General features: G+C 45.0%; 1 protein-coding gene across 3 annotated transcripts in view; it reads right to left on the bottom strand.

Moving 5' to 3' along the window:
- Nucleotides 1-23379, bottom strand: part of SYTL3 (synaptotagmin like 3) — a 141182-nt gene that overhangs the window by 49367 nt on the left and 68436 nt on the right. For all 3 annotated transcript variants that reach the window (XM_040350553.1, XM_040350555.1, XM_040350554.1), the window contains exons 4-5: nucleotides 9416-9644; nucleotides 7200-7415 (exon numbers count right to left, since the gene is read on the bottom strand). In XM_040350553.1, coding sequence (XP_040206487.1) covers nucleotides 7200-7415; nucleotides 9416-9525 — 326 coding nt within the window. In that variant the 5' untranslated portion in view covers nucleotides 9526-9644. The remainder of the gene's footprint in view (nucleotides 1-7199; nucleotides 7416-9415; nucleotides 9645-23379) is intronic.

The following is a 23379-nucleotide window of genomic DNA, read 5'->3' as shown; positions in this document are numbered from 1 at the left end:
TGGTAAAAGGTCGCAAAGTTCAAGGGGGCCGAATACTTTCGCAAGGCACTGTATATACCTCAAATCCTTTATTAAATTATGATTATGATACTTAATTTTGAAAGATAATTCATTTTGATAAAATGTGGTGAGGTTGTTGCAATTTTAAATAATGCTGTTATTATGGTTTCAGGTGGAGGGTTTTGATACATAAGTGCTGATATTTTAAAACAAGTCCAATAAAGATTACATTTCTACAAAGGAGCATTCTGGGGTCACTTTATACCTATTTTTCTTGAGTGTATAAAATCAATGTTCCAAATCAATTCATATTTTCAGTATTTCTGTTATTCTTTCATTATATCAGAAGATTGGCTAAATTAGTTTTAACGTGTTAATTCGTTATTTCGGGAGATTACTTCTGCACTCTGAGTCATCCCTGCTAGTTCAACCCACAAAGAGAAATGAAATAAGCTGATTGGACGATGTAGACTGGAGTCGCATGCATCCGAAAGTACAGAAGGAAACGGAAACTAACCTAATTTTGGATTAATTTGTTATGTTATGATTCAGAGATTCTCATGGATCCACCTCCATCCAACCTAAACACAATAAGTAGGAATGATCTTTTTCCACTTTGAGCCCCAGTTCACACAATTGCGATGCAGGAACCAGCGCAATTCCAGTTCCGGTTCCCACAACACATTTCCCTAGTAGGTGGGTGTCAATACAAAGTTAATGATGCCCCCAGATCGGTTCGCAGATAGCAGTGCGAACTGTGAATTCAGACAGGAATGTCTGTGGTGTGAACACTCATACAATCCGATTCCAGTGCAGGGAAAAAAAGGTTCCTGTAGCATTTTCGTGCGAATACAATGCGAATTTGCATCGCACAGATATTGCATGTGATCTGCATAGCAATGCGGTGCAAATCACATGCAATGTCTGTGTTCGCAATGAAGTGAACCCAGGCTTAGACCTTACTGTATTTATTGCAATATGTTTCCATTTTCATATGTAGTGCATTTTTTATAATAATGAAAAATAATAATGCAAAAAGACTACTGCACTGCTCTTATCTACCGTATATACTCGAGTATAAGCCGAGTTTTTCAGCACATTTTTTTGTGCTGAAAATGCCCCCCTCGGCTTATACTCGAGTCACCTTTTTGCGCCTGATTTCTCAGACTTTGGAGACCTGGTACCGGCCGGCCGTAGCCCCACTCTTCCTCTACAAGTGTGCAAAGTTTGTTGTCCGGAGGACCTACGGCCGGGGAGCACCGATTTTTCATAGACTCCCATGTTAAACGTTAATTTCTCTGGTGACTTTGGGGACCCGGTACCAGCCGGCCGTAGGTCCCCTGGTCAGTCTTGTCAGTCCGTCCCCAGGGTCGGACTGACAACTCATGGGGCCCCTGGGCAATAGAAGATTATGGGGCCCCCGGGCGATAGGAGATTATGGGGCCCCCAGGCAATAGATTATGGGGTCACACTGTATACACACACACACACATACACAAATACAGTATACATACACAGTATTCACACACTGTATACATACAAACAAACACAGAATACACATACAAACACTGAAAAGGTACTGGAGAGATGGGGAAGCTATAATCTTGGATTTTTTTTTAAAACACTGTCCCTGGTTTTACTGAGGCTGGCAACCCTGATGGGGCCCCCTAGTGGCATGGGGCCCTCGGGCAGTGCCCGAGTGCCTGAATGGTCAGTCTGCCCCTGTGTAGCCCCATTTATCCCCTACAAGTGTGCAAAGTTTGTTGACTGGGGGACCTACGGCTGGGGAGCACTGATTTTTCAAACCTGGGCACCCCTTCCATAGACTACCATGTTAACCACTTAAGACCCAGACCAAAATGCAGGTAAAGGACCTGGCCAGTTTTTGCGATTCGGCACTGCGTCGATTTAACTGACAATTGCACGGCCGTGCGATGTTGCTGCCAAACAAAATTAGCGTCCTTTTTTTCCACAAATAGAGCTTTATTTTGGTGGTATTTGATCACCTCTGTGGTTTTTATTTTTTGCGCTATAAACAAAAATAGAGCAACAATTTAAAAAAAAATTCAATATTTTTTCCTTTTTGCTATAATAAATATCCCCCTATCCTCAGGTTAGGCCGATACGTATTCTTCTACCTATTTTTGGTTAAAAAATGTATAGTGTTTACAAAATAGGGGATAGTTTTATTGCATTTTTATTAGTATTTTTTTTACTACTAATGGCGGCGATCAGCGATTTTTTTCGTGCCGGTGACAATATGGCGGACACATGGGACAATTTTGACACATTTTTGGGACAATTGTCATTTTCACAGCAAAAAATGCATTGTTTACTGTAAAAATGACAATTGCAGTTTGGGAGTTAACCAACAGGGGGCGCTGAAGGGGTTAAGTGTGACCTCATATGTGTTTCTTACTGTAGGGGGCGGGGCTGGACGTGTGACGTCATTGATCGTGCTTCCCCATATCAGGGAACACACGATCAATGACAGCGCCACAGTGAAGAACGGGGAAGCTGTGTTTACACACAGCTCTCCTCGTTTTTCAGCTCCGGGGACCGATTGCGGGACTCCACCGGTGATCGGGTTTGCGGGTCCCGCGGTCACGGAGCTCCGGACCGAGTCGCGGGCGCACACCAAGGCGCGTGCCCGCGACCCACGGCTGGGCGCTTAAAGAGGATGTACAGGTACGTGCTTGTGCCCAGCCAGGCCATTCTGCCGACGTGTATGTGCAGGAGGCGGTCCTTAAGTGGTTAAACATCAGTCTAGTCATGGACACAGTGAGACATGGGAAAAGTGAGGCATGGACACAGTGAGGCATGGACACAGTGAGGCATGGACACAGTAAGGCATGGACACAGTAAGGCATGGACACAGTAAGGCATGGACACAGTAAGGCATGGACACAGTAAGGCATGGACACAGTGAGGCATGCACATGGACACAGTGAGGCATGCACATGGACACAGTGAGGCAAAGTGAGGCACAGTGAGGCACAGTGAGGCATGCAGATGGACACAGTGAGGCAAAGTGAGGCACAGTGAGGCATGCAGATGGACACCCTAGGCTTATACTCGAGTCAATACATTTCCCATTTTTTTGTGGTAAAATTGGGTACCTCGACTTATATTCGGGTTGGCTTATACTCAAGTATATACTGTATATAAAATATATGAATCAGAAATTTACATTGAAAAAAGACACAAGTCTATCCAGTTCAACCAACAGAGAAAAAAAACAAAAAAAAAAACACACAAATAGAAAACCTCCATATACACTAACCTATAGCCACAGTTGAGTAAAAGCAAAAAGTAAAGTAAAAAGCAAAAAACCCAATAAAGCATGATCCAATGTGCGCACATACAAATTCAATGTATCGTCTCTCGTGTTCAACCCCATATAAAAAAAAATGTTTTTAGAATATTCACGCTACGCGCATTAGAAAAAAACAACAAATGGATCCGAATCAATTCAGATCATTTGTTATGTTGTTACATTATTTTGGATGCTATAAACATTCACAAAAGGCCCAAACTATCGCCTTGTGTCATCCGAATAAAATGGATACAAATGAGTTTAATGTTTTTTAATGTTATTAAGACACTTCCGAATCTCTAAATAACGCAAATTATGGCGGAATTTTAATTTATAGGGAAACTAATTGCACATTTCTAGTGCCAACAACAGCTACAGCTAAAACAATTCAAATATAGGAAAGTGGTACAGGCAGTCCCTGAGTTGCATACATCTGACTTACATACAGTACGACTCATGCTTACAAACGGAGGCAGCAAGACATCGGTTTTGGCCGCTTGCGCTCTATGCTGGTCACGGAAATCGCCCGGTGGCCATCTAGCTGGCTACTGGATCCCACGCTGGATGGCTCTAAGGATCAGGGACCACTGCTGCTACTGCTAAGGACTCACGACAAGTGGGCATATTCCACTGATGAGCCTTATATCAGACTCCAAGTCCTCATACACACGACCGAGGAACTCGTCGTAAATGAAACATCATTTTCCTCGACAAGTTCCTTGTCAGGCTTGTCGAGAATCTTGACAAGCTTTCTGTGCATACACACTGTCAAGACAAAATCTTGTCGTTCTCAAACGCGGTGACGTAAAGCACGTACGACGGCACTATAAAGTTTGATTCCACTGGCGCCACCCTTCTGAGCATGTTCGGGTTTCTAAGCATACACACAAACGTGTTCCTCGTCGAAAACCAGCCCGACGAGGAACACGACGAGGAAATTGAGACTCCCGACGAGGAAAAAGAGAACTTGTTCTCTTTTTTTCTCATCGAGTTCCACGACAGTTTTCGATGAAAAACAAACACACGACTGTTTTCCTCGGCAAAAAAGCTCTGCCACCAAGTTTCTTGATGGATTCTGTCGAGGAAAACGATCGTGTGTACGAGGCCTAACTCTCTAATACCAGTGCCATCCTCTCCAACAAGGCCATCATCTACCAAAAATGTTATACTGTACAGTATTTGAAAATGTTTAAGCATTTACATGCACAGGTAAAAATAAACAATATGCAAAGACAAACATCTGTCCAAGTTGCATTTAACCACTTAAGGACCGAGTTTTTTTGAGATTTGCTGTTTACAAGTTAAAATCATTTTTTTTTTGCTAGAAAATTACACGACAACCCAAAATTATCAAAATCCAGTTGTCACAGGGACAGAAAGTGAGGTGAAACCTTCTGAACAGGGGCACAGACAGCACTTTACAGGGGTGTTAACCCTTCCCAATTCTATCCAAAAATGTAAAATATTTTTTTTTTGGCTTGAGTTACACCTAAAAAATGTGCCTGTTCAAACCTACATACAAATTCAGGGTAAGAATTTTGCCATGATTGATTTTTTTTACACAGGGGGGGCTAGGCAAACAGGAGACTGCTCCATGCACACCGGACAGAATTAGTGGAGCCTAGTGCCAGAACGTGTTCCGGTAATGGGCTCCGCTGTGGTACTCAGCCCGGATTCCGGGGACAGCGGGAGGTATGCGCTCTTGTCAGTTGCCAGCGGAGAGAGCAAGCGGGATGGGGAACCGCAGCGCCCGCTACATGGGTTCCGCCTCTGGAAACAGGCAAGGAGGAGGGAGGGGAGCACTTTGGAGCTTCGGCGCCCCCACCTCTGCGGCGCCTGGGTGCTCCGCACCCCGTGCACCCTGCCTAGGATCGGTCCTGGTGCTATGTATTACAGGAGCTGGTGGAGGAAGTGAGTGGTATAGTAAACTTTCTCTACCGGCTTCTGTGTTATGCAACAGGCTTCAGAGGAGAAGGCTGCTGGAGGTGGCAGAACAACATAGGACCGGAAATAGGTGCAAGTCCCTGCCTCCGCCCCCTGTGCTCGGCCACCGGAAAGGACGCCGGGTGCCGACCACATGACCCGCTCACCCACCCACTTCCGGCACGCCCGAAACACTTCCCAGCCTCTGGCGTGCACACTTGCAAACGGTGCCTGGAAGATTGGAGCGGGTCACTGGCCGGAAACAGTTCTCCCTGAGCACCTAGGGGAACAGAGGAGCCTGCCTTACCGCTGCTGAGCCCTGGTAGGTGGGAGGGCTGGGGTCTTTTTAAAAAAGAAAAAAGGAAGAACAAGAGGTGAGGAACCTCTATCCTCAGAGATCATGGGCCGGGCCAGAGGAAACACAAAAACTGAGGTGTGGTAGGGAGGTGCCTCTCTTTAAAGACTTGGAAGAAGGAGGTGTTTCCTGGTTCCGAGGGGAGGAGTCATGATCTCTCAGGTGCTGTCCTGAAAGACGCTGTGGGAAAAATTCCCCCATCAGTACAGACCCTCCTCAGGATAAATTCCCTCTTCTTCAGTACAGACCCCCCTCAGAATAAATCCCCCCTCCCTCAGTACAGACCCCCTCAAGATAAATCCCCCCTTCAGTACAGACCCCCCTAAGGATAAATCTCCCCCTCCTTCAGTACAGACACCCTCAGGATATATCTCCCCCATCCTTCAGTACAGACCCCTCAGGATTAACCCCCTCCTTCAGTACAGACCCACCTCAGGATAAATCCCCCCTCATTCAGTACAGACCCCCCTCAGAATTAAGCTCCCAGTACAGACCCCCCTCAGGATAAATCCCCCCTCCTTGAGAATATACCCCCCTCAGGATAAATCCCCCCGCCTTCAGTATAGACCCCCTCAGAATAAATTTCCCCCTCCTTCAGTACAGACCCCCCTCAGGATAAATCCCCAACCCCTCTTTCAGTACAGACACTTCTTCCCCAGGTGGAGAGAGGATTTAGTGTGCACCTACCCAGAGGGTTGCTTGCTCAGACTGTCACGCTCCAGGCCCTTGTGACAGGTCAGGAGGCAGCAGTGAGAGTGAGGGAGTCTCACGCAGGACTAGCAATCCTACTGAAGAGCCCTGCCTCCAGGATCCTCCACCGCGCTCAGGATGGTGTCCTGCCCCCCAGCGACACCACTGCACACAGTCACCCACTGCATTTTCGGCGACTGGCGGCAGAGGAAGTCGGGACATATAGAGGTGGTGGCGGGGCTGCCGGGCTGTTGCTTGGGTCCCATTGACCCACCGGGACCCATGGTAGGTCCGGCCCTGAATGCAGGACAACCAAAGCATCCAGCCCATGTACTCTGTCACACTCAAGCCCATACCGCACCACTACCAACTCAGGAATGCAGTCATACCGAATCATCATTATTATTTTCTGACCACTTGTATTCCACCTTGCACTGAACTGGGCTGCACCTATTGCCATCCCTCTGCTCACAGAGTTTAAGGACTATCATAAGTGCACCAACACTACATGGTCCCCCACATAAGCTGGCAGAAGACTAATATAAAGGATTGACCCTACTATTTCTGTTACAGATGTCATCTTATATTCCTATATTTTTGTTTATGTTGACTCAAATTTAACTATGCTTGTCCAGCTGGTTTAGGCCTAACATCGCCATCACTAGTGCACATTAGCAGTATAGCTCAGATATTTTTGGATGAAACCTCACTGCTTCCCACCATCAAATTTTTGGATGGCATTGCTACTGTTTATGCTAGTCTGGGCAGTATATGCCCATTTATATCTAGCCCTCACAGCTAGGCATACTTTCTGCTGAATGGTGTTATAACTGTGTTCCTAAACTGTTTCCTGTTGATTTTCAATGGATGGGGGGGATAGGTAAAAGACACATAAAATATAAGGAGAATTATTACCCATGAGCATTGCACACTGTACACTTCCATGCCAGACTGTAGCGGCAAACCTGACATTCATGACAGACCCTGTGGCTGCAGCCATTGCAAACAGCCCCTCTGTTCACAATCCTTCCGAGGGCTTTCTGGCAGCGAGCACAAGACCTCTCTTGGTATTCTTGGCTTGCACTTTTGGCACCCTTCCATCGAATCTGTTGTAAATGTGTTTTCAATTTTCTGCATCAAATAACAGAAAGGACATAAACAGACATAAATGGCACAGTGGTGCTCATTGGTACAAATAATCAACAATAAAGAACCCTCAATTTAAACACGGTAGGCCTTATAATTAGTTGTATCAGCTGTTGCAAACACACAATTGTTATTTTTTGTTAAGCAGCTACTAGAGGTTCTAACCTCTACCACTAACAGCTTCTCATCACCAATATGTGCCTATTGCTCAACACAGGGTAGTCGAACCTAACCATCAAAGGAAGAGTTGAGGTGTCTTCAAAGTGTCAACTCCATCCAGCCCAATGGGGGAATAACTGGGTCTCAGGGGACAGACTGGGGCAGAGTTTTTATTTGCACCATTGTGTTGATGAAAGCTTAGTAGTATATATTTGGCACCCATTTCTGTAAACATTTGCAGAGAAAAGGGTTGCTTTAAAGCCTGAATAAGCTAATTTGTACAAATTGTATATGAATACTCTTTAAAGGGTTAGTTCACCTTTACCAAAAACTGTCTATGCAAGTAAGTGATGTCTGTAGATAAAAAGAAACTGTGCAATCCTGACTATTGCACAGTTATTTGCACAGTTATTTGCCCTTGCCATAGGTGTAGGCCATTTATGTACCTCCTAAAGCCTGTCTGGAATACTCCCACAATGTTGCTAGGACGTTGCTAAGGGAGGCCTAATTATGTCTGCTCTCCTCCACCATCACTGTGAGCTCTTTCTATGACTCAAACACCCTTACATGCTCTTTCTCTCCCCTGATGCAGTAGCTCTGAGCTCAGGGTTTCAGAGCTCACTCCTGTGATGGTGGAGGTGAGCAGTAATGACTAGGCTTCTCATAGCAACATCCTATCAACATCCTGGGAGTATTCCAGTAGTAGTCAGGCTCCAGGTGGTACATAAATGACCTACATCTATAGTTAGGTCATTATTTTAGTCAGAACTGCCCAGTTTATTTTTATCTACAGACACCCCTTATTTGCATTGGCAGTTTTTTAGTAAAGTTGAACTAACCCTTTAAACAGGCACTGTGTTAGGAGGAACTGCGGTGATAATAGGAATTTACCAAGCATTTTTCATCTGTTTAGCTGACTTGTTTTTTGTTTTTGACTTTTGTTTTTGTATATGAAGTTCCAGAGTTGTCTGTATAAAACATAAAGGGTTGATTTACAAAAACTGGAGAGTGCAAAATCTGGTGCAGCTCTACATAGCAACCAATCAGCTTTCAGTTTTTTTTTTTTAAAGCTTAATTAAACAAGCTGAAGTTAGAGGCTGATTGGCTTCAATGCATAGCTGATCCAGGTTTAGTAAATCAACTACATAAGAGTTTAAATCCAAAGAATAACTTTAAAGTGGTATCAAACCCAAAATCAAAAATGTAATAAATTGCAGATTTGGTGGCTGCATTCGTTTTCTTTTTTCCTTCTGTTTTCACCTTGCGATCTGGCCAGTAACACACCTCCTGTATTAGAGTGCCCTCACTTCTTTGCCTCCAGTGACCCCTTGCATTCCAGTGTCATCAGTGACCCCTGTACTCCTGTGCCTCCAGTGACCCCTTATGCTCCCATGTCATCAGTGACCCCTGTACTCCTGTGCCTCCAGTGACCCCTTGTGCTCCTGTGTTATCAGTGACCCCTGTGCCTCCAGTGACCCCTTGTGCTCCTGTGTCATCAGTGACCCCTGTACTCCTGTGCCTCCAGTGACCCCTTGTGCTCCTGTGTCATCATGAAAAGTTATATGAATGTCAAATAACTCATTTTCTGTAGAAGTACTCTATACAGTACATGCTTTCTTGACCACATATTGTTTTATATGGTTGAAAAACAGTATTTAATTACCTTCTACCTGCAGACATTGAAAGCGGTTTGTACTGCTAACTAGCTTTCTTTAGCTATACAAATTTTGTTTAAGAAGTGCAAAAAGATATACATTTACCTGTTTATATTTCAACGCCCCTATTTATACTATGTATGGTAGACAACAATAAAATATCCACACTACCTTATTCTTTCCTCTTCTGATTTTTGAAGTGCCTGGTCTCGATACAAGACGTCAAGCACCCTTTCTCTTTCGAGCTCCTTCATCCAGCTTAGATCAAAATCAACAGCCATCTTCGGTCAGGTCCAGCGATATCTCCACCTGCTATTATGTGCTTTAGCTGTAATGCAGCCTTAATAGATATCAGTACTTGATTGAAGTTACTTCTCTGTTTGCTTAATGTGCCATTATCCTGAGACAGAAGAGAACATCTACTCAGCAGGGAAGTACTGAATTATGAAGCTCAGATTTTCCCATCTCTGGAACAATGCAGACAAATCAATACAATTTCTACTCTGTCATTAACAATTCTGGGAGGACACCTTACCAGTCTTAAGATTGGGTTTATCTCTGCTTTTACCAAAGATTGTTCAGCGCAATAGACTCAATATGCAGGAATAAAAAGGTGCATATTTAAAAAGAAAAAAAAGCTTACCTATTCAGAAATAAAACAAAAATGTGGTTTCATGTTGTTATTTCTGGTCTTAAACCCATAATGTAGCTGTGGGAAACATAACCACTTATTTGTGATAATGTGCCAGAACTGGAATTATATAATGTGCAGCAGCTAAGTGGAGCCATTCATTAGGCACAGCTTGCAGACCAAATGAAATAGCTTCGCTTTCAGCATCCACTGTAAATGCAGAAAGTTGGTCTCCTCTGGAGTTACATAGGTCTGCACAGCAGCAAAGGTTTTATTGTATACAATGCTATCAAGAGGTATTATGATTTCAGTTGTATTTTGTGTACCATATTGTGCTTTAAGAAGTATTGCCCAAAACAAACTAGCTTCATCAAATACAAATAAGGCACCCAGCGTGATGTTTTTTAAACTTCTGGGTATTTGCTATGCATAATTCTGCATTAAAGTATATGTGCAGCCAATACATTTTCTTTAGTTTTGTCCAGTTTAGGGAAGGGTTAAGGTTATTGATGTCCCACCACTTCCTGTACTGATAAAATTGTAACAAGGACCAATAATGAGGGCTAATCTCCCAACTACAGATAGCAATAAAAATAGATATTCTCAATCTTACACATTATATCCAAAACTAAGAAAAGGTTTTAGCCTTAAATACATTTTAATGCATAATAAATTAAAGTAATACATTGCCTTGAAAAAGTATGCCTACTCCTTGAAATTTTCCACATTTTGTAATGTTACAACCAAAAACGTAAATGTATTTTATTTGGATTTTATGCAATAGACCAACACAAAATGGCAGTACTGAGTTAAGACTTTGTAGAACCATCTTTCTCCGTTATTACAGCTGCAAGTTTTTTTGGGGATGTCTCTACCAGCTTTAGACATATAGGGCCAGATCCACAAACAGCGGCGCAAATTAAGTTACTCAAAACTTATGTAATTTAAGTTACAGCGCCCTAATTTTGTGTCGTAAGTGCCGTATCCACAGCGCATTTGCGTCCAAAATTGCGCAAGTGTAACTTAAATTCCGAGACGTAAGGCGGGGTTATTGCAAGTGGGAAGGAAGTGGGCGTGCTTCATTGTAATGAGCCGTGACCCCATGCAAATGAAGGGCCGGCCGTACTGCGCATGCGCGCACGAATCTGCTCCTCACTGGGCATGTGCAGAACTTGGCTCGGCGCAATCAGTGAGATAGGTAAAAGGCCAAGTGTACTTAGTTTGAGGTTTGCCCTGTGTATAAATAGCCCCAGACAAACACACTTCCCTTGCAAAAGTGTATCCCTGTGTTACCCTTCCTAGAGCAAGTTGCTTCTGCTCGGTCGCTTGTTGGTGTGTGTTGATGAGTTGTGTGTGAGATAAAAGTTTTGGAGGAGTAGTAGAGTGTAGTTGGTGGGTTTTTTTCTGAGTGTATTTTCTGTTTGTTTTCTGCGTGTTTGTTTTTGACTTTGTAGTAGCTGTCTGCTTGTGCGTTTTGATTTTTGTGTGTGTTTCTTCTGTGAGTATTTTTGTTTGTTTGTTGTGTTTGTTTTTTGTTGGTGCTGAGTGGTGGCTGTGATGGCACCCAAGCGCAGGAAGTTAAATTTTTCTGTCGTAGAGAAGCAAATACTTGCTCGGGCCATCGTCCAATATGGGCGTTATTTACATGGCCCTGAGAGCTGGAACACCTCCCCGGCCCAGAGGAAGGCGATCATCCAAAAAATAACGGATCAGATCAATGCGAGGACGAGGACCACCAGTGGCATACAAAAGAAGATCAACGATCTTAAGAGCCTGGTCCGTGACAAGATGGCCAGGATCAATGCCCATGCCACGGGCACTGGAGGAGGCGGACCCTGCCCCATCAGGCTGAGTGAGGAGGAATGGGCAGTGGCCCGGTGTTTCCACCCACAGCAGGTGGTGGGCCTGCGTAGCTATCAATCAGATGTTCCTGTGAGGACAGGTTCGTTTTTGGGTTTTTCTATCTGGTGATTAGCATGTGTGGGTGGGGGAAGGGAAGATGTGCCAAGTGTGTGGATCCTCCAACCTGTGATTGTTTTGTGTCCTTCACAGATGACCAGGAGGTTGCTGGGCCATCAGGCCACGCTGCTGCACCATCCCCAGGACAAGAGGCTGCTGAGGAGTCCCAAGAAGGGCAGGAGTCCCCAGGGGAGGGGAGTGGCCACACCTCCCCTCATGAGGAGGTTGAGGAGGATCAGGGGTGGAGGCTGAAGATATGGAGATTGGCAGGGAAGCCCTTTTGGCCTCGGATTTGTTTACCTGTGAGGCTACCCCTGAGGCTGGCAGCAGTCAGGCCACCATCAGGGGTAGCCCCTCCCACTCCTCCCCCAACAGGCCTCAACCCACAAGGGTCTCTCTCTCCCCTCCTCCAGGGCCACAAGCCTCAGCTGCAGGCAGGATGGCGACCCAGGAGACCAGGGGGGTGGCCGAGCGTCTGCCGACCAGTCTGCAGAGGGACAATTCCCGGCAGACCCGCAATCTGGCTCAGATCAAAGAGACTCTGAGCCAGATGTAGACAAGCCTGGGTTCAATTAAGGAGGCAATCACAGATGGGGCCACAAACTATTTGGCGGTCATCACATGCTTGTGTGACCTGCAGACCGCCACAACAGGCGTGGCCCAGGAGGTGACTGCCCTGACCCAGGCTGTCCAGGACAATACCCGGGCTGGCCAGGCCAATACGGCTGCCCTCACAAACTGTCTGACCAGGATAGCAGTGGCCTTGGAGGGCAGGCCAGCAGGAGGACAGTCACCAGGGGAGGCTCCTCCTTCCCGTGCTCACCCACCCCCCCAGGATGATCCTCCTTCCCCTGCTCACACCCCCCCCATGAAGATCCTCCTTCCCCTGCTCACACCCCCCCCCCCAGGAGGCTCCTTTGGTTGGCCGTGGCCGTGCCTGTGGGCGGCCCAGGCGTAGCAATCGCCGCCGCCGTTAATTTTGCAGGGTACTTTTTTGTTTTTATAATTTTTATGATTTTGTTTTGTATACTGTACTTATGATTTGTTTAATGTGTGTGAATAATGTGTGAATGTGGGGGTGGCATTCCTGATTAAATAAGGGTGTCACCCTCAGTTTTGGTGGAGTAGGGATCCCCAGGACCAGGGAGAAGTGATCCCAGGTCCGTGAATGGTGTATGAATGCACAGTGACATAATTGGAGCCGTGGCGGGGGTCGTTACTGCTCCCAAGTACCATTGGGGGGGTACTTGGATCTAATCCAATTACATGTGCATGTGATGTGTCTGTGCTAGGGACCACAGTGGTGTGCATTCATGCATTCTCATTGTGACATAATTAATGTGTGTGTTTACAGTGCAAAGATGCATTCTGCGAGGCGTCTCCTGACTGCTGTTCCCTCAGAAGAGGGGGTACCCTCGATTACTAAAGTCACTAGTCTAGCTATGCACATGGATGCCCCTGGCATGTTGGCAGACAGATTGTTGTCCTGCAAGGGTGTGTGCTTAGCTCTTCCTTAATGGTGTTGCTTTAGCTGACATTTACACGGCAGGTGTAAAATTAGGGCTGCTTTTATAAAGTGTAATTTTACACCATGAAACTAACAGAAGCACACAGGGCGTAATCTACGCCGCACACACTTAATTTTGTGGATCGCCTTATCTCCCTCATTTGCATCTTTGCCTATCAAAACAGCGGCGTGTCTAGCGTATTTTGCGTGCGAAGAAGTGCCGGTGTAATTATTTTAGGTAGGACGGAAAAACCTGGTTTTAAGGCGTATCTCGTTTTGAGGATCAGGCGCAAAAATACGCGCGGTGTAAATTTCAATTACGCCGCGTATCTCGAGTTAAGTCGGCGCATCTGCTTTGTGGATCTGGCCCATAGAGAGTGACATTTTTACCCATTCTTCTTTTCAAAATAGTTTGAGGTCTGTCAGAGGAGAGCGTCTGTGAACAGCAATTTTCAAGTCTATCCACATATTCTCAATTGAATTTAGGTCTAGACTTTGACTGGGCCATTCTAAAGCCTCTTACACATGATCGGACTTCCATCTGACTTTTCTGTGGATTTGTGTCCGAAGGGGCGTTGGCCGTGAATTTGGTATGCATACACATGGCAGAACTTTTTCAGCCAACATTCACCAAATCACGTTGGTTTTCAGCTGTTTACCGCTACCCTTTGGGCAACTTTTACTATTGTTGTCTGATGTTTAGCATTGGTTCTGAGCATGCCTGCACAGACAACATTTGTCTGTGGAAATTCTGACAACAATTGTCAGACAGTCGACCGTCGTTGTCGGAAAGTCCGATCATGTGTATGGGCCTTATCACATGAATGTGTTTTGATCTAAACAATTCCATTGTAGCTCTGGCTGTATGTTTAGGGTCGTTGTCCTGTTGGAAGGTGAACCTCTGCCCCAGTCTCAAGTCTTTTTCAGACTCTGCCCTGGTTCACACTGGGTACGATTTGGAACGATTTGAGATGCGATTTGACATGTCAAATCGCATCTCAAATCGGCGGCAATTGTCGGCAATGGCACTGTCCTAATCAGTGCGACGCCGCATCTGCGATTTCAAAAAGTAGTTCCTGTACTACTTTTTGCGATTTCGGGCCGCGATTTACATTAAATTGCGGCCGAAATCGCGGCAAATCGCGGCAAAATCGCGGCCGCGAAATCGCGGTAAAATCGCGCATTTTACCGCGATTTTTAATTCGCAGCAGTGTGAACCTAGGCTCTAACAGGTTTTCTTCTAAGATTGCCCTGTATTTGGCTCCATCAACTCTGACCAACTTCCCTGTCCCTGCTCAAGAAAAGCATCACCACACCATGATGCTGCCACCACTATGTTTCACAATGGGGATGGTATGTTCAGTGTGCTGTGCAGTGTTTGTTTTCTGCCACACATAGCGTTTTGCTTTTAGGCCAAAAAATTCAACTTTGGTCTCATCTGACCAGAGCACCTTCTTCCACATGTTTGCTGTGTCCCCCATATGGCTTATCGCAAACTGCAAATGGGACTTCTTATGGCTTTTTTTCAAAAATGGCTTTCTTGTTGCCACTTTTCCATAAAGGCCAGATCTGTAGCTCATCCGTGCCACTACAGTGCCCATCAGCGCCACTACAGTGCCTCACAAAAGTTTAATAGGTATTCAAATTAGATTTGAAATGTATGTGACTAGAACACCTGATGGTGCTCCCTGCTTGTTTGGCCTCTGTATGTGGCCAGGTTGTGTAAAAGTCTCACACATGTGGTATCTTTATACTCAGGAGGAGTAGCAAAATGTATTTTGGGGTGTCATTTTTTCTATGTACATGCTATGTGTTGAAAATATCTTATAAATGGGCAACATTGTGTAAAAAAAGTGTTTTCCACATTCCAATGTGTGTGGTTCAGTTCCTCCCCTCTCCTCGCACCGATCGTTACAGTGTATGAGAAGAGGAGGAAACAGGTGCGGCAGCACTTGTGGGCTGGATCTGAAGTGCCCACATCGCTGATCTGTGCCCATCCATGGCTCATCCATCCCCATCCATGGCTCATTCATGCCCATCCATGGCTTATTCATGCTCATCCATGCCACATCAGTGCTCATCTGTGCCTCATCAATGACACATTAGTGCTCATCCATACCACATCCATGCCACATTAGTGCCAATCCATGCCACATCAGTGATCATCCGTGCCACATCAGTCATCATGCGTGCCACATCAGTCATCCATGCCACATCAGTGCTCATCCGTGCCACATCAGTGCTCATCCGTGCCTCATAGGGTTGCCACATCATCCCTTTAATCCAGGACACATATTAATTACACAGGTTCTAAAGCTGATTTAATGCAGATAAGGCACCAAGTGAGTTTAATTACCACTATGTAATTAATGTGTGTCCTGGATTAATGGGATGATGTAGCAACCCGAGTGTCACATCCACCCCACATCAGTGCTCATCCATGCCATATCAGTGCTCATCCGTGCCACATCAGTACTCACCTGTGCCATATCAATACTCATCCATAACACATCTATAACACATCAGTGCTCCTCCATGCCACATCAGTGCTCCTCCATGCCACATCAGTGCTCATCCGTGCCACATCCATGCCACATCAGTGCTCCTCCATGCCACATCAGCGCTCATCCAAGCCACATCAGTACTCATCCAAGCCACATCCATGCCAAATCAGTACTCATCCGTGCCATATCCGTGCAACATCAGTGCTCATCCATGCCACATCAGTTCTCATTCTTGCCACATCAGTGTTCATCCGTGCCAGATCCATGCCACATCAGTGCTCATCCATGCCACGACATTGCCTGTCAGTGCCACTACAGTGCTTCACAAAAGTGTAATAAATACTAAAATTTAAATTTTGAAATGTATGCCCCTAGAACACCTGATGGTGCTCCCTGCATATTGGGCCTCTGTATGTGGCCTGGCTGTGTAAAAGTCTCACACACGTGGTATTGCCATACTGAGAAGGAACAGCAACATGTATTTTGGGGTGTCATGTTTCCTATGTCTTATAAAATGGACAACTTTGTGTAAAAAAAAAAAAAAAATTTCATTTTTTCCCCCCATTTTCCAAAAAACGACTGGAAAAAAATTACATGTTCAAAAGACTCATTATGCATCATAGAATATAAGTTGGGGTGTTTGCTTTCCAAAATGGGGTCAGTTTGTGGATGTTTCCATTGTCCTGGTGCTTAGGGGCCTTCAAAATGTAATAGTTGGTTGAGAAATGAGATGTGCAATTTATGCTCCTACAACATCTGATGGTGTTCCTTGCATGTTGGGCCTCTGTATGTGGCCAGGCTGTGAAAAAGTCCCATATGTGGTATCACAATACTTAGGAGGAGTAGCAGAATGTGTTTTGGGGTATAGTTACAAGTATTTATATGCCATGTGAGAGAAATAACCTGTTGTTAATGACAATTTTGTTTAAAAAAAAAGAAAGAAATTTCGATTTTGCAAAGGTTTGTTGGAAAAAAAAAATACAACTTCCAAAAACTCACATGCCTCTTACTAAATATCTTGTAATGTCTACTTTCCAAAAAGGGGTCATTAAGGGGGCATTGGTCTCTTCCTGGCTTGAAATGAGGCCGTCAGTACATCAGGTGTGATCAATTTTCAATGATTAGCAGTAGCACCATGGCTTGTAGACTCTCTAAGGCCCCTTTCAGACTGGGGCGGGAGCTGCGGTGGCGGTATAACGCCGCTAAAAATAGCGGAGCTATACCGCCGGAATTGCCGCGGGTATCAGCCGCTAGCGGTGCGGTAGTAACCCCCGCTAGCGGCCGATAAAGAGTTAATACCGCCCGCAATGCGCCTCTAGGCGCATTGCGGGCGGTATTGCCACGGTTTCCCATTGTTTTCAATGGGAAGGAGCGGTGAAGGAGCGGTATACATGCGCCGCTCCTCTCACCGCTCCAAAGATGCTGCTGACAGGAGATTTTTTTGTCTCCCGCCAGCGCATCGCCTCAGTGTGAAAGCCCTCGGGCTTTCACATTGAGTCTGCAGTGAAGGAGTTTTTCAGGCGCGATAGCAGCGCTATTTTTAGCGCTGTACCGCCTGAAAAACTCCTCAATGTGAAAGGGGCCTAACTTTCACACAGACCAAATGGGTTGTTTTTTACCAAAGCAATGTAGCAGCATACATTTTGGCCAAAATGTATTGTATGAAGAACAATTACTCATTTGCTAAATTGTATAACAAATACGCAGAAAAATTTGTTTTTATCCCCACATTTTGGGTGTTTTTTCATTTATTGCACAAAAAAAAAAAAAAAACCCAGTGGTGATTAAATACCACCAAAAGAAAGCTCTATTTGTGTGAAAAAATGGCCAAAAATGTCATATGAATACAGTGTTGCATGACTAAGTAAATGTCATTCAAAATGTGAGAGCACCGAAAGCTGTAAATTGGTCTGGTTAAGAAGGGGGTTTAAGTGCCCAGTGGTCAAGTGGTTAAACTTCTCCACAACTTTATTCCCTGACCTGTCTGGTGTGTTCATTGGTCTTCATGATGTGGTTTGTTCAAGGGCTCTAACAAACCTCTGAGGGCTAGACAGAACTGCTGTATGTATACTGAGATTAAATTACACACAGGTGGGCTCTATTTACTAATTACTGTAGGTGACTTCTGAAGGCAATTTGTTCCACTAGATTTTAGTTAGTGGTATTAGAGTGAAGGGGGCTGAATACAAATGCACCCCATACTTTTCAGATATACAGGATTTTCCAGCTCTGCCTTAACCCTCTTGGGCATGGAGTTCACCAGATCTTCACTCTGCCACTGGAGTCCTCTTCCACTCCTCCATGTCGACATCACACAGCTGGTGGATGTTAGGTACCTTGCACTCCTCCACCTTCCGTTTGAGGATGCCCCACAGATGCTCAATAGGGTTTAGGTCTGGAGACATGCTTGGCCAGTCCATCACCTTTATCCTCAGCTTCTTTAGCAAGGCAGTGGTCATCTTGGAGGTGTGTTTGGAGTCGTTATCATGTTGGAATACTGCCCCGTGGCCCAGTCTCCGAAGGGAGGGGATCATGCTCTGCTTCAGTATGTCACAGTACATGTTGGTATTCATGGTTCCCTCAATGAATTGTAGCTCCCCAGTGCCGGCAGCACTCATGCAGCCCCAGACCATGACACTCCCACCACCATGCTTGACTGTAGGCAAAACACACTTGTCTTTGTACTCCTCACATGGTTGCTGCCACGCACACTTGACACCATCTGAACCAAATACGTTTATCTTGGTGTCATCAGACAACAGGACAAGGTTCCAGTAATCCATGTCCTTAGTCTGATTGTCTTCAGCAAACTGTTTGCGAGCTTTCTTGTGCATCATCTTTAGAAGAAGATTCCTTCTGGGACGACAGCCATGAAGAACAATTCGATGCAGTGTGCATCGTATGGTCTGAGCACAGACAGGCTGATCCCCCACCCCTTCAACCTCTGCAGCAATGCTGGCAGCACTCATACATCTATTTCTCAAAGAAAACCTCTGCATATGACGCCAAGCACATGCACTCACGAGCACATCAGATGCCCCTTAACATAAAATGTGCCCATCACAGTGAACCTTAACATAAAATAAGGGGCATGCTGATGGCCACATTTTATGTTAAGGGGTACTCTAATGGGCACATTTTATGTTAAGGGGCACTCTGATAGGCACAACAAAATGTGCCCATCAGCGTGCCACTTAACATAAAATGTGCCCATCAGAGTGACCTTTAACATAAAATGTGCTTATCGGCATGCCCCTTAACATAAAATAAGGGCCATACTGATGGGCACATTTTATGATAACGGGCAGTCTGATGGGCACAATTTATGTTGAGGGGCACTCTGATGGGCACAACAAAACATGCCCATCTGCGTGACCCTTAACATAAAATGTGCCCATCAGTCTTGCTCTAAATATAAAATATGCCCATCAGAATGCCACATAAAATTAGTAGCATGCTGATGGTAACAGTTTATGTTAAAGGGGTTCTAAAGGTTCGTTTTCTATTTTCTAAATGTGTTCCTTTAACCCCCCTGGCGGTATTCCCGAGTCTGACTCAGGGTGAGATTTTTTGGCTATGATCAGTAACCCCGAGTCAGACTCGGGCTCGCCTCGCTGCATCCACAAAGTTACTTACCTTGTCCCTGGATTCAGCGATGCCACCGCGCTGTGTGAGCGAGCGGGTACCTCGCTCGATTCACACAGTGTCCTCCTGTGCCGCCGATCTCCTTTCCCTGCGACGTTACGACGCACAGGGACGGAGAACGGCGCCAAATTCAAAAAGGTAAACAAACACCTTACATACAGTATACTGTAATCTTATAGATTACAGTACTGTATGTAAAAAATACACACCACCCTTGTCCCTAGTGGTCTGCCCAGTGCCCTACATGTTCTTTTATATAATAAAAACTGTTGTTTCTGCCTGCAAACTGTATATTGTCCATAGCAACCAAAAGTGTCCCTTTATGTCAAAAATGGTTTTAGAGCAGCTAGAAAACAGCGATAATAAATTATAATCACTTGCAGAATTGTGCGATAGCGATTTGTGGGGAAATTCGTCATAAAAAAATTAAAGTAATGACAGCGACAATTCTGCAACTAAGCAAATTTCAATGATTTTGAGTTGATTACATTGAATAATTTTTATTATAATTATATTATTACTTGTTATAATTATTTATAATTATTTATTATATTTTATAATTTTGTTTTTAAAAATAAAAATTTAAAATAAAAAACAAACCTTTACAACCCCTTTAAGGGACACTCTGATGGACATATTTTATGTTAAGGGGCACTCTGATGGGCACAACAAAATTTGCCCACCAGTGTGCCTCCAAACAAAATATGCCCATCATTATGCATCTTAACACATTCTGCCCATTAGTGTGCATCTTAACAGATTATGCCCTACATACCTTGAGGGCAGGAGAGAGCACATTCGGCAAGCTGAAGGGGGCAGAAGCTGCGAGATATACCTTGCATTAGAGCCAGGAGCAGGGAGCTGGGAGACAGAAAGCCGCAGGGGGCGGGGCACACGTGATGTCACGCCCGGCTAGCAGTAAGAGAGATTTTTGATGAGGAGCAGGAGGCGGGCGCATCCACACAACATCACTGGTTGCTGGGAAACCCGCATTCCCAGCAAACGAAATGACTGGTGCTAAACTGGCGGCCTGGCGGGCTGGGAAGAAGCACCCTGCAGGCCGTGCATAGACCATGGGCCACCATTTAATGACGACTGGTATAGAAGGTTTTATTTGTGTCTCCAAATCGCTAACAGAAAATATATGAGGATACTTGTGACACATAGAAAAGTGTGAATAGCAAGCTACAGAAAAAAATAAGGAAGCTAATGGGTTGTAAGACTGGGAAAAAAGGGTTATCATAGTAATACAACTCCTTCCAAATTAAAAGGTTTGTCTGCATTTACCTATAACTTAAAGGTAGGGTTGTCCAGATACCGATACCAGTATCGGTATCGGGACCGATACCGAGTATTTGCGCTAGTACTCGTACTCGCTCAAATACTCCCGATACCAAAATAGAATACTTTTTTTTTTTTTTTTTTTTTTTTGACATCGAGTGGTGCATAGAGGCAGGGCCGGATTAACCGTGGGGCTGATTGAGCTGCAGCTCCAGGCCCCCATCATAATATAGGCCCAAACTTAATTCCCTCACCAGGGCCCGGCGGCCGGCCGACGACCGCTATATAATAAATCCACACGTCCAGGCAGCTGCAGCCTGCATTATGATATAGGCCTAATTGACGCAGTGAACAACATTTAACCGTGGGCCGCGAGTAGCGGCCGCGAGCCGCTGCTATGATTCACAGCAGAGCCGCGGCTATCCACAACAACACAGCCTCTTGTAGCGCGGGCGGTGCCAGTGCGCCGAGGCTGAGCGTGCTCCTCCCCTTCAGTACTGTACTGAACACAGACACTGACTGTAGGCGGAGCTTCACGTCCCCCGGCGGCGTGCGTGACGTCATCCAGAGGCCGTCCCCGGCGTCCTAGGAGTCTCCATTGCCTTGCGAAAGGACCGCACCGCACGATCGACAGGAAAAGTACAGTAAAAAGCAAGTAAGCCATGAGCGCTGGGGAAGTCACTGTCATACAGATGAGATCATGTTTAATTGTGCAGAAGAAGTGTGGGTACAGTACTGGCTGCAACGAACCTGAAGTGGTTAACTTTTTTTTTTTTTGGGGGGGGTGCTATATCAGTGCAGGGAGGCAGCTTATTAGTGCATCTCATCAGTGCCACATTTATGAGTGCCATCCAATCAATGCCAGTGCCACCTATCAGTGGCATCCATTTATGAGTGCCATCCAATCAATGCCAGTGCCACCTATCAGTGCCATTGGATGGCACTGATAGGTGGCACTGGCATTGATTGAATGGCACTCATAAATGGATGGCACTGATAGGTGGCACTGGCATTGATTGGGTGGCACTGATGAGATGCACTAATAAGCTGCCTCCCTGCACTGATGCACTAATGGGCACTGATCTGCACTGATAGGTGGCACTGGCTAGCTGCACTTTTGGGCACTGGCACCGATGAGCTGCACTGATAGGTGGCACTGGTAGTGATCACTCCTTCAATGACATGTAGTTTTCCAGTACCGTATGCTAAACAGCCCCACACCATGATGTACCAGTTCTTCATAATTCTAAAGAAAATATCCTTAGTCTGTATTGTGGTTTGAAAATGGTCACATGACATTTAAAAAAAGTATCGGTATTCGGTATCGGCGACTACTTGAAAAAAAGTATCGGTACTTGTACTCGGTCCTAAAAAAGTGGTATCGGGACAACCCTACTTAAAGGGGTTGTAAAGGTAAAAAAAAAAATCCCTAAATAGCTTCCTTTACCTTAGTGCAGTCCTCCTTCACTTACCTCATCCTTCAATTTTGCTTTTAAATGTCCTTATTTCTTCTGAGAATTCCTCACTTCCTGTTCTTCTGTCTGTAACTACACACCATAATGCAAGGCTTTCTTTCTGGTGTGGAAAAAGCCTCTTGAGGGGGGAGGGGGCGAGCAGGAGTGTCAGGACGCCTACTAACACACAGCTCCTTTCTCTATCTGCAAAGTAGAGAGTGTCCTGACACTTCTGCTCGCCCCCTGCCCCCTCAAGAGGCTTTCTCCACACCAGGGAGAAAGCCTTGCATTACGTTGTGTAGTTACAGACAGAAGAACAGGAAGTGAGGATTTCTCAGAAGAAATAAGGACATTTAAAAGCAAAATGGAAGGATGAGGCAAGTGAAGGAGGACCGCACTAAGGTAAAGGAAGCTATAAAACATTTTTAATCTTTACAACCCCTTTAAAAAGGGAAGTCTGTACTTAGGCCTGGTTCACACGAATGCGTTTTCAGTTTTACAGAAACAAAGTACAGTTCATTTAACATGGTTTCCTATGGGTCATGTTCACATCCGGGCATTTTATGGAAAGGGCCATGGATTTTTTTCTGGTTTTTGATTCCATAGACTTCAATGGATCAAAAACGTGTGTTTTTAAAAGCACAAAATGCACCCGAAATATGCAAACTGCAACCTGCATAAGTGTGAATCTGGCCTTAGCCCCTTGAAGAAATGGTATCCGATACTAATGACTATTGGTAGGACTGCAGAGGTATGGGTCAAGCAACAGGTTCTGGCAAATGTGTGTAGCTAGATTTAATTTATGTCTGGGAACATGACAAGCCACTTCTAGGAATCTGAAAACCCTAGCATCTGCTAAAACCATACTGAGTCAAAAATATATTTGTGGGCTGGCAAAAGGATATGAGCGTTCTTGTCTACTAAAATGCACAGCAGCCTATCTACTGCAGCAATACATGTACAGTATATATGTAAATATAATTATGTCCACTGATACTTAAAGATGTGGATATATGCACAAATGTGACTAATTCTTATAATTGTAGAACTGCTTTTTTTAAATGAGTTCTGCACAGACATTATCTATTCTGATTACTTGTAAAGATATAATAACCACGCGGTTTTGTTGACTAAAAAATAGTGTCGTTGCCAGC

This window comes from Rana temporaria, chromosome 4 (assembly GCF_905171775.1).
Source record: "Rana temporaria chromosome 4, aRanTem1.1, whole genome shotgun sequence".
In the NCBI taxonomy this organism is placed as follows: Eukaryota; Metazoa; Chordata; class Amphibia; order Anura; family Ranidae; genus Rana; species Rana temporaria.
The sequence above is the reverse complement of the archived record's forward strand: the minus strand, read 5'-3'. Positions and strand labels throughout refer to the sequence as shown.